This window comes from Trichomycterus rosablanca, chromosome 4 (assembly GCF_030014385.1).
Source record: "Trichomycterus rosablanca isolate fTriRos1 chromosome 4, fTriRos1.hap1, whole genome shotgun sequence".
NCBI classification, from domain to species: domain Eukaryota; kingdom Metazoa; phylum Chordata; class Actinopteri; order Siluriformes; family Trichomycteridae; genus Trichomycterus; species Trichomycterus rosablanca.
Genome location: NC_085991.1, coordinates 29,152,057 through 29,164,847, shown reverse-complemented (window position 1 = coordinate 29,164,847; position 12,791 = coordinate 29,152,057). Strand labels below are relative to the sequence as shown.

General features: G+C 40.6%; 1 protein-coding gene across 2 annotated transcripts in view; it reads right to left on the bottom strand.

Annotated features, from left to right (window-relative positions):
- The window catches only part of dhx15 (DEAH (Asp-Glu-Ala-His) box helicase 15), a 39,702-nt gene that overhangs the window by 18,630 nt on the left and 8,281 nt on the right, over window positions 1-12,791 (bottom strand). For both annotated transcript variants that reach the window (XM_062994137.1, XM_062994136.1), the window contains exons 5-6: window positions 9,906-10,124; window positions 4,016-4,183 (exon numbers count right to left, since the gene is read on the bottom strand). In XM_062994137.1, the coding sequence (XP_062850207.1) occupies window positions 4,016-4,183; window positions 9,906-10,124 (387 nt within the window). The remainder of the gene's footprint in view (window positions 1-4,015; window positions 4,184-9,905; window positions 10,125-12,791) is intronic.

The window sequence follows — 12,791 nt, the reverse complement described above, 5'->3', positions numbered from 1 at the left end:
GTAAAAGCCAATGTTTAACATGGTATGGGAATGCATTCGAGTTAAAGGCAGTCATCTTGATGTGCCACTTGTATGGGTTAACAATAACGGGCTAACATTTTAGAAATTAAAAAAAAAATACAAAATTTATAATTTTGTTAAGATGTGTTATTTATTTATCTATTTATTAAGATTTTAATGTCCTGTTTTACACACTTTGGTTATATCCATGACAGGACAGGTAATTACTGGTTACACAAGATTCATCAGTTCAAGTCTTTAATTTCAAACACAGTCATGGACAATTTTGTATCTCCAATTCACCTCACCTGCACGTCTACGGACTGTGGGAGGAATCCGGAGCTCTCAGAGGAAACCCACGCAGACATGGGAAGAACATGCAAACGCCACACAGAAAGGACCCGGACTGCTCCACCTAGGAATCGAACCCAGGACCTTCTTGCTATGAGGTGACAATGCTACCCACCGAGCCACCCTAGGATGTGTTAAGAACCACTAAAAAAACACATTAAAAAGCAACCAGCTTTTATTTTAATTTATTATTGTTGGTCACAATTAATTGTTTTTAATGTGTGTCTTATTTGCACCCATTACCATTCACTGTAAGTTTAAGCTGACAAATAAGTTCACATTGGGCACAACTTTGATGAGTAAAATGAACAGCGATAAAAAATAAAGGCATGTCCCAGAGGCACTCTTGTTTTTTGCCTTTTAATTCCCCCCACTGTGCTTTTTTTTATTATTGGTGACATTTCCCCAGCCCCCTACATCAGATCTAAAGCTCGTCTGACACCACTCCAGACATCCACTGAGAGATGCACATTACCGCTCACACTGCTCCCATAAAATCTGTTGCTGGCAGCGTAGCACTAGCCACTAGGCACACTTACAGGTCTGACTGACAATCTATAGACAATACCCACACTTGGTCTCAACTCCAACCAAACAGGGCTCATTTGCATTGTGGGTAATGTATGCCACAAGGTCTGACAAGATGACATTTTAACAAGGTAATTTGAGCTAATCTCCATGCAACTGCAGTCACCCAGGGAAAGACAAGGCAGGATGCAAAAAAATAATACCTGAATGCCACAAGGCTGGTCATACACCTTGAAATCTCCAAGGTGTGGGTGGAACAACTGTCAACCTGGTCTGTGTTTTGTGGAATGAGTAAAGTAGGGTTTGTAACTGAGCCAATTTGAAAAATATCATCATCCTTGTTCTACCTAACGCTTTATTAATGAAGACCATTTCTTTTCTTTCCAGCATTTCAGTTAAGATGGTAAGGCTTTAAATTCCAGGAGCGCATTAATGCATTAATACAAGCTCCAGTGTATCCATGTCGCAGTTTCATGTCAACAGTCTTTTGAACCGCCTAGGCAAACGCTGACTGATGTTTGAACTCTTAAAGCAGCCTGAATCCTGGCTTACAGGCAATCAGACTAGAGTAAATTCCTCTACCTCTGCAAACATGGAAGTGGTGGGGAAGATAAATTGATGACAAAGCAATGAGGAGGAAAGGAGAGGAAGGCCAAGGCAGCTGCCTGATTCCTTTTCATACACATGAAAAAGAAAGCTCTTAGATGGTAGAATGAAAGGCAAAGGTAGTGTTACAGCTATTGAAGGTTGAAAGGAAGATCAAGTACACTTCTTAATACATAGCTAACTTGATGGGTTCGCCTAAAGGTCAGAATTCAGATTTTAATAGGCAAAAACAACAAAACGCACACCTCAAGGATAAGCATAAATCTAATTTTAGATTCAAGGAGAACCTCTACATTATTACAAGATCCAGTTTATCCATGTCGTGGTTTCAGGTCAGGTTTTCACTCCTTTGAGCCGACAACTGATGTTTGAACCCTTAAAGCAGCCAGAATCCCGGCGTACAGGCAAATCAGACTAGTGTAAACTCCTCCACTTCTGCAAAATTCGGCTACGATAAATCAGGTTTAGTGGAGGCGCCCCTATTTTCCTGCTTTGTAGCTTGAATGTACTGAACTCTCACTCTCCAGTTCTGAGGTCATTTCAGTGCAGCAGTCTATAGTAAACCAGGTGCATTAAAAATAACTGTTTTGTCTTTCTATACTTTACTATGCATCTATTTTTTTTATCCACTTTTTAAAAGCAAAAAATGTCTGTAAATGACAAAACTAAGCGTTTGAAAAATAATGTATTAAGGCTGCAATATGCTGCTTTGCACATCTGTCTGAAATCAGGCTGAAAGTGACGTTGAAAAGCCCAGAGCTTTCATGCTTTAACACAATGGTTAAAAGGTGCTTAGAGGTCCATCCAATAAAGAAGATGAGAGTTAAACAGTAAGCAGTCAAAGTGTAAAAGTGCATTGTCTACAAGACTTTCCACACAAAAAGTAAATAAAACAAGCTCAACATGGCATTAAAAATATATAAATTAATTTACAACAGCAGACGCTCGATTCCAATTAAAGGCATCTACAGTCTGTACTAAGTAAGAACACATTTAAAACACATCCTGACCCAGTCGTTTGCGTGTGCACCAGCTTACAAACAAGTTGTATACTGAGATTCTAATGTAAACTTTTTTATGCATTTACATTGTTTTAATGAGTCAAGTAATTAAGGTTTAAGGCCCTTGCTCAGGGCCCAACGTTGGCAAAATGATGGTGGTGATTGGCTTGAACTGGCAACCTTCTTATTATTACCGTATTTTCCGCACTATAAGGCGCACCTAAAAGCCTTAAATTTTCTCCAAAATCTGCCGTGCGCCTTATAATCAGGTGCGCCTTATGTGTGCACTGAGTTCCAAAATCTGTAAAAATGTTGTTGTGCGACTTTGGTAAGCACTCCGCTTGATTGACTATCGCAGTGTTTCTCAACATTTTTTCAGTCACGGCACCCTTTACTAGTGTTCAAAATCTTGAGTCACCCCAGTCTGAAATTTATTAAGAAGCACTTACCCTCTGCATCCCTCCTCGCGCCACACACCCCTCCCCTTGGTGAAACCAACAAGCGGTTGCGTATGGCGGGCGCTTCCGACACCCCCCCCCCTCCCCTTTGCGAGCCAACGCGTACGACTCGGTTCCTGTTATTCAGTTTGGATCTTTCGCAAACGACTCATCGCTGTACGCAGCAGACGCAACCCGCGTTTATTTATTTAAATAACATCAGAATGTTTTTGACGGCAGCCCTGATGAAGCCAGACGGCACCCCGGTTGAGAATGGCTGGACTATCGGACCATTTCCCGCTGACACAGGGATGTAATACGTACACTACGTACGCTGGCAGCGATAAACCAATCAGAGAGCATTACGTAATACGTACAGTACGTACGCTTACCTCCGCCACGCCTCCGGTAGGTATCCTTTTTTTGTAGACCGTATGTTTTAGCGCCTTATAATGCGGTGCGCCTTATGTATGGGTTAAGTACAGAAATAGATCCCGTAATTGAGACTGCGCCTTATAACCCGGTGCGCCATATAGTGCGGAAAATACGGTACTCCAGTACTTTAACAATAAGCAACCACTTTTATAAAAAAATAGGGATTTTTTGCATCATGTCCTAGTGTAAAGGGAAAAAACTCTGCTTTCACTTAATAACAAACACATCAGGAAGGGATCCTGTCTGACCTTACCTCCCTCAAACGCGGCCAACTGGATGTAGATGGCCGACCAGGTCAGTAGCTCTGCTAAGATTCGAACTCACGAATTTGAACACCCGAGCAGTGATGTACTAGCATGTTTGACCACCACGCCACCTGAGCACCCATACTTGTAAAACATTTAGTTCTTTTCTTCTTAAATACATTTGTAACAAGTTAATTAATACCGTACCTCAGTCTCTCCTCACACTGCATACTGCTACACTAACAACACTTGTTCTTTTCAACCATCTTACTCACATGTATCTCCTGAGCCAAGCAGCTGAGTTGAAACACCTATTTACAGAGCTTAAATAACCAATCACTGCTATGGCTGGTGGAGACCTCGGGCACGTCTGGTTTAGCTGTGCATTTGACAAATAAGATGCGACACGTACCTTTCTGCCGATGGCTCCGCTGGGCTTACGAGGTGGAGGAGGCTCGAAGATTCGCTGCTGCTGCTGTGGTGGAAGTGTAGAGTACAATGGGATGATTTTGATATCGCCCACCTCAGGGCCCAGGTCCTCGATTTCTCGTTTGATCCGCTTGCAAGCTTCGTCGATTTCCTAAAAATGGATTGGTCATGACTTATTAACAGCTGGTACATAGCTGGCACCTTCAATCATAAACATGGCAGTGACAAAGCCTGTACCACAATCTCTCTTTACCACTCAATACTAGTTTTTTGCACCCCAACTATTCCATCCATAAATGAAAAGGGAGCCCTAAAAAGCCTGCTGAGGCTTGCTACACTGCTAAATAGCTTGTTGTAGCTTCATAACCCTTTAATACAATTTAACGTACAGTTAAATTCAAGCAATAAAGTTTCATTAATTCATTTCATTTTTTCCATCTTCTATTGTCTCCAAATGATAAACACCACCAGAGCATAGCTGTTTCAAACTAAAAACATTATATTTAAAACTGCAATTATAAACTGTCAGTACCATCAATGCCGTGTATTATTTTCAAGCTTGGCATTAAGTGGCACAAGCAGCAGTTTTGCTGCACATTATGTGAAAGGCTTAAAAGCTCTTGTAAATGAGAATACATGCTCGGCGTCTCACTGTGAAGGAAGCGCAAACACTTATGAATGCAGCCTAAAACATCAGACCATGTCTTTATGTACTTTTGCTTTGTGCACAGGAGAAAAGGATTAACAGCTAATAAAGCAACTACAAACCACACTGCTTCCAGTACAAACCCACTAGTTTCAGTTCAGAATAAGCAATCAGTGTAGCTGCTTTGGTCAAGACAAAGATGGTTTAGACACAAATAAAGATGCCACCCTTTAAAGTGCTAAAAGAAGGTTCTTCTGTTTCTACTGAGCTGTTAAAAGCACGTCGACCCAGATAAAGACCATTACTTATGCACCAGCACCACCCTCAGGTAAAAACCTGCAATGCAGCCATTTTTATCACTGCTGCATTTAATCTGTAGACTAAAACTGTGAGCTCCTTTTAGTCCAAGCTCCTACACAGACCTTATCAGAAAAACAATTATTTAAAAAAATTGGGATCATAGTTTTACAAAAGGTGTGACTTCTGCCCTTTTCTCTCGTCGTTAAAAATACAATGCTGTAAAAAAAAGTATTTGCCCCATAAACAATTACGTCTATTTTTCAAGTCGCACTTTTAATCCAAGTAAACACAATGTTTTTTAATGATAGTTTTATTCATTAAAGGAAACTTGCTGTTTAGCCCAAACTGACCCTCTGTGGAAAAATTAAGGTTCAGTGTCACTCGTGACACCCATGCATGTTCACTAATAGACCTGTTGAATTTAAACATCACTTAAATAGAACCTGTCTGGCAGTGTGAAGCAGGTCTTAACCAAGCACATTGTCACATTCTAAAAAGATTCAAATACAGATTGAAATTTGTCTGGAAAGGGTTACAAAGTCATTGCTAAGGCTCTGGGACTCCAGCAAATCCCAATAAGAGCAATTATCCACAAATAAAGAAAACTTGGCGCAGTGGTGAACTTTCCCATGAAAGGCCAGCCTAACAAAAATTTCACCATGAATGACCCAGACTCAGGTCAGAAAAAAAGAGACCTTAACTGAGGAAAGTGACAATCCCTTCTATGTACAGAACTTATTAATATGAAAGGCATAGAGCATCCATAAGAGAGTTAAAAGGTCCAAAACTCTGCTGGCCAAAAAGTAAACAAAGGCTTGTCTCAAATTTGCTAAAAACCCAGCCCAATGACCCCCATGACTTTTGGGATCATATTATGTAGACGTTGGAAGGACATGGGTACCATTATATCTGGCATGAATTACTGGTTACACAAGATTGCATGTCTTTGGGCTGTAGGAGAAAATTTTAAATCAGTGGTGTAAAATACTCATCCAAGTTATCACAAACGTTTGATTCAACAATTAGGTTTAGGGGGCAATCACTTATTCACATGAAATGATCATTTAAATGGTGCATTGTATTTACTAATGTTGTCTTTACCTTAAAATCTGACATTTTACATTTAAATGTCACAAATGATCAAAAATAGAAACTGGGTGAGGGACAAATAACTTTCCACAGCACTATACACTAATCAGCCTCCTTGTTTCTACACTCACTGTCCATTCTATCACTTTGTAGTTCTACAATTACTGACTGTAGTCCATCTGTTTCTCTGCATGCTTTGTTAGCCCCCTTTCATGCTGTTCTTCAATGGTCAGGACCCCCACAGAGCAGGTATTATTTAGGTGGTGGATCATTCTCAGTACTGCAGTGACACTGACATGGTGGTGGTGTGTTAGTGTGTGTTGTGCTGGTATGAGGCAATCAGACACAGCAGCGCTGCTGGAGTTTTAAAATACCGTGACCACTCACTGTCCACTCTATTAGACACACTAACACCTAGTTGGTCCACCTTGTAGATGTAAATTCGGAGACGATTGCTCATCTATTGCTGCTGTTTGAGTTGGTCATCTTCATCAGTGGTCACAGGATGCTGCCCACCGGGCGCTGTTGGCTGGATGTTTTAGGTTGGTGGACTATTCTCAGTCCAGCAGTGACAGTGAGGTGTTTAAAAACTGCAGCAGCATTGCTGTGTCTGATCCACTCATACCAGCACAACACACACTAACACACCATCACCATGTCAGTGTCACTGCAGTGCTGAGAATTATCCACCACCCAAATAATACCTACTCTGTAGTGGTCCTGGGAGAGTCCTGACCATTGAAGAACAGCATGAAAAGGGGCTAACAAAGCACACAGAGAAACAAATGGACTACAGTCAGTAATTGTAGAACTAAAGTGCTTCTATATGGTAAGTGGAGCTGATAAAATAGACAATGTGTGCAGAAACAAGGAGGTGGTTTTAATGTTATGGCTGATCAGTGTATATTAAAAAGTAAACAAATGAAAAAATAAGCAACGGCGGTGGCAAGCAATGTTTAAAATGGTAGTAAATCTTTAAATGAAAATCCACCCTTTTCAACTTTATACATGTGCAATCATAAAAAAGGGGACATTAAATAACCCTCTATGAATAGCACTCAAGGCTAGAGAATCTGTATTCAGTCCATGCTGTTCTAGCACCAACAAATCCAGTGTTTGTATTAGCCCGCCTATATGAGTGCAGCTTCAAGGCTGTGTGATGATTTTAGCACACACAGATTTGCTCTCAGGGGTACAATGTGTATGTAAACAGTGCTGGCGGCCGCGTGCCTTTTAATCAAAGCTCTTGGATCGCAGCGCGGGACAGAGTAAATGTAAATTGATTGATCAAATTAGCCAAAGTATTAATAGACCATCAGCACCGCGGATGCTGCAGCTGTCAGAAAAACTGGCACTGAGGGAGATGGGCGAGAGGCTGTGCCCAACCAAGAGCGTCTGCACCTGGGACAGAAACACAACAGCAGCCTACCGGCTCTGCAATGCTGGATAAACATTCTTGAAACAATCTTTTTAATCTACACAGCACAGACACAAATGAGTTTGAACAGATGCAGGAGCTGGCCTGGGACTAATTTTAACCATCGCAGTTGCACTAAATCACAGATTTTATGTGAAAACGTGAAGCTGTAGAAGAGAGTCCATATCAGCCTAAAACATCCTTTTACAATCATTTCAAAGGCAAGAAGAAGACAGAATGTAAGGATTTTTCTCTATACACTGTTTATAGTGATTTACAAAATGAAATGACATTTCAAAGCAAGTTCAAATAAATAAATTAAGGTGCTCGGGTGCCGAAGAGGTCTATTGTTCTAGCCCAGCAGCAATGAGATTTGAACCAGGATATCATCCCATCAGGCCTTCTCACTGACCTGATTGGTAATGTCTGTTGGGGAGTGGGGAGATATCTGGTATTACAATGAATTGGCATCCAACTCAGAGTATTGCTGCCTTATGATTCAATGTGCCCGGACTGCAGCCATGCTGACCAGCATAAAGCGATTGATAAAATGGTAATAGCACTAAAGTATGAAACTTTTGGCAAAAAAGTATGTACAATTAAGTCAAGCTTTTTATATTACACATATTTAAGATAACAGCTCGAATGGTTTACTTGGTGGTATTTTTGTTGTTTCATGGTTTAATATAACCATGCTTCTTTAACCTTTGATTCTAAATAGAAACTGTCTGCATATTTATGGACTACACTGTGCATGAACATATGCACACAGTAAAACTCACATTCTCCACCGAGTCCATATCTAAAACCGTGTTTATAGTTTTGAGCTGGGAATCTCTAACTCCAGATTCCAGCTGTGTGGGAAACAAGAAAACAACAAATGACTTAATTTTATGGTTGAAACTGGGTCAAGCACTGCCGTCACAAAAAGGCTTTTTACCCAAGCACCCAGGCCAGCTGTGTACAGCCGTTATCAATCTGAGCATCGATCGCCTTAGCTCTGCAGCACAGTGCTGAAAGGGCTGTAAAGTAATCCGCCAAATTGCTTTTAATTGTGAGTTCACGTATGTACGTGTTGTAGATGAGCTAAGTATTTAAACACTGGAGGTCTTAAAACTGTTATAACAGATCATTTCCGACAACTAGATATTAACTAAAACTGTTTAAAGCAGTAAGGAAGAAATGTGAAGTTCATTTCTGGGTTTTTACACCATGAGCAAATAAATGTACTGTGATATGTACCATCATATAACTTAAAGTAAGTGTAAACGTTAGATGAATCATGAAACCTGAGGTAATCATTAAGCTACATAGGCTTATGCTTCTAAGCAGAGACAAGCAACAGTTTTCCACACAGGTTTTATATAGCTGGCAAGACACTAAGGTGGGGTGGTGGTGTGTGTGGTGGGGCAATGGTACCTCACCATTAAGGTGCTGGACTAATACATTTTTTATACTGCTAAGCTGGCACTACTGGGCTCCTTAACAAGGCCCTAAACTGTAGGTCACTTAGAATTCAAAAAATAAAAGATGCTAAATGCCCTAAATCTAAATGAAAGTTTTTAAGGTCATGTTTTACACTTTGCTTACATTCATGACAGGACAGGTAGTGTCAGGTTACACATGATTCATCAGTTTAAGTTCAATGTCAAACATCACAAGAAATTTTGTAACTCCAATTCATCTACTGTGCACGTTTTTGGACTGTGGGAGAACACCGGAGCTCCAGGAGGAAACCCATGCAGACACAGGTAGAACATGCAAACTCCACACAGAATGGACATAGATGGCTTCACCTAGGAATCAAGCCCAAGACCTTCTCACAGTGCTACCCACCGATCCACCCCAAATATAAATAGTGTTATATATTTAGATTGCTCAGATAATGTCTGAACGTTATGCTTTCTACAGACCTCTGGTCTCAAGGGTACATGGTAGAAAACATGATCTGACAAGTTCTAAGGCAGGTTCAAGCTGGTCTGTATTTGGCTTTGTAGGTAAGTATCATTATTTTAATTTAAATATCTACAGCTTCTCAAAGCCATTGAAGAGAATACAGCCACTAGGAGGCCACTGAAGTTAGAAGCTACTGAGTGGTATAAGGAAATAGTCAATCAAGAAGCATCTTGTGCAGACAACCACAACATGGAAACTAATATCAAAAGAGACTAGTCAGCAACAAGTATGGGGCAGAAATAGAGCTAAAATGGACTTTTGATCCATACATCACAAGTTTTGCACATCAGTGTCTACTGTACAATAAGCAGTTAAGCAGTGCAAAATGTGAGCTAAATTTTTGCTGAATTTTTTACTAGATGTCCTGAGCCCCTGTTTTCAAATGTGCAAAAAATACGATAACAAAAACATTTTAGACAGTCAACCACAATAACAGCACTGAACACTGACTGAACAAGCCCTTACCTCTTGTCCTGTGAGAAAGAGTAGCACATCACCCTCATCCTCCTCACACATATGGATCTGAATGACTGTCCTGATTGCTGCCTCCAGATAGTCACGCTCCGGCTCTGGTGTATAGAAGATTTCCACAGGATGAGTTCTGCCAGGGATGGTGAGCAAGGGGCAGCTGTCGAAGTAAACCTGGAACTTTCCGGCATCCAGGGTGGCACTCATAACAATAACCTGAAGCAAGGGGAATTTTAAAAGGAATTAGCACTTAGATTTTTAAATGTCTAATCAGTGACCAAAATACTAAAGAAAAAATACTATTTTAACAGCAGAGAAGAAAATGCAGTGAGCTGACTTGGCTTGAGTGTTTCATGAGCTAAAACTACAGCTTACTTGCTTTGATATAGATTTTAATTTAATGTTCATCTTACAGAACCGTAATAAACACTAAGCTCATAAAAGGTTTTAGAAATTGTCCCTACTGTTTAATGTTTGGTTTCATTTATAGTGGAAGTGTGCTCAATGCTCCTTTAACATACAGTGTATCACAAAAGTGAGTACACCCCTCACATTTCTGCAGATATTTAAGTATATCTTTTCATGGGACAACACTGACAAAATGACACTTTGACACAATGAAAAGTAGTCTGTGTGCAGCTTATATAACAGTGTAAATTTATTCTTCCCTCAAAATAACTCAATATACAGCCATTAATGTCTAAACCACCGGCAACAAAAGTGAGTACACCCCTAAGAGACTACACCCCTAAATGTCCAAATTGAGCACTGCTTGTCATTTTCCCTCCAAAATGTCATGTGACTCGTTAGTGTTACTAGGTCTCAGGTGTGCATGGGGAGCAGGTGTGTTCAATTTAGTAGTACAGCTGAAAGTTCCAACATGGCACCTCATGGCAAAGAACTCTCTGAGGATCTTAAAAGACGAATTGTTGCGCTACATGAAGATGGCCAAGGCTACAAGAAGATTGCCAACACCCTGAAACTGAGCTGCAGCACAGTGGCCAAGATCATCCAGCATTTTAAAAGAGCAGGGTCCACTCAGAACAGACCTCGCGTTGGTCGTCCAAAGAAGCTGAGTGCACGTGCTCAGCGTCACATCCAACTGCTGTCTTTGAAAGATAGGCGCAGGAGTGCTGTCAGCATTGCTGCAGAGATTGAAAAGGTGGGGGGTCAGCCGGTCAGTGCTCAGACCATACGCCGCACACTACATCAAATTGGTCTGCATGGCTGTCACCCCAGAAGGAAGCCTCTTCTGAAGTCTCTACACAAGAAAGCCCGCAAACAGTTTGCTGAAGACATGTCAACAAAGGACATGGATTACTGGAACCATGTCCTATGGTCTGATGAGACGAAGATTAATTTGTTTGGTTCAGATGGTCTCAAGCATGTGTGGTGGCAATCAGGTGAGGAGTACAAAGATAAGTGTGTCATGCCTACAGTCAAGCATGGTGGTGGGAATGCCAAGGTCTGGGGCTGCATGAGTGCAGCAGGTGTTGGGGAGTTACATTTCATTGAGGGACACATGAACTCCAATATGTACTGTGAAATACTGAAGCAGAGCATGATCCCCTCCCTCCGGAAACTGGGTCGCAGGGCAGTGTTCCAGCATGATAATGACCCCAAACACACCTCTAAGACGACCACTGCTTTATTGAAGAGGCTGAGGGTAAAGGTGATGGACTGGCCAAGCATGTCTCCAGACCTAAACCCAATAGAACATCTTTGGGGCATCCTCAAGCGGAAGGTGGAGGAGCGCAAAGTCTCGAATATCCGCCAGCTCCGTGATGTCGTCATGGAGGAGTGGAAAAGCATTCCAGTGGCAACCTGTGAAGCTCTGGTAAACTCCATGCCCAGGAGAGTTAAGGCAGTTCTGGGAAATAATGGTGGCCACACAAAATATTGACACTTTAGGAACTTTCACTAAGGGGTGTACTCACTTTTGTTGCCGGTGGTTTAGACATTAATGGCTGTATATTGAGTTATTTTGAGGGAAGAATAAATTTACACTGTTATATAAGCTGCACACAGACTACTTTTCATTGTGTCAGTGTCATTTTGTCAGTGTTGTCCCATGAAAAGATATACTTAAATATCTGCAGAAATGTGAGGGGTGTACTCACTTTTGTGATACACTGTATTTCTGATAACATACACAGATGAGCCAAAAAAATTAGAAGCACTCACCAAAATGGGTATGACAATGCCTTTTTATATCACTTAGGCACAGTTTGTTTAATTCTTGACATCATGTCAGATGCTATGGCTATTATCATGGCTGAATAATAGAGTCAGTTGTTAAACATCAAAGTAGGTGGTTGATTTGCTTTCTTTACTTGTGTGTATTGTGGTTTAGTGTGTATACAGTAGGGCTGGGCGATATGGATAAAAAATAATATCTCGATATTTTTTAGCTGAATGGCGATATACGATATATATCTCGATATTTTTTCATCCCATACGGTAATAACAAAAAGACACTTCTGAGACAAAGCTACATGTTCCAAATGTTATACAGGCACTTTTATTAACATTCAGCTGTAGATAAACATGAGAAATTCCTCAAAAATAAACTATTGGCATATATTAAATCAGGGGTCACCAACCTTTCTGAAACAGAGGGCTACTTTAAGGGTACTGAGTAAGCCAAAGGGCTACTTGTAGGATACAAACTTCCTGAATAACATAAGGTTGCATGGTTCACCTTTAATGATAATATTATGATTAATAATAATATTCATATATGTGAAGAGACTGATCACATGTTAATTATTTCTTGCAATAATTATTAACAATGATTTACCATGGCAGGAAACACAGACATATTTAAACATGTAACATTTATTTCTGAAAGTCAGAGCGATCACATCTTTGATATTTTTGTAA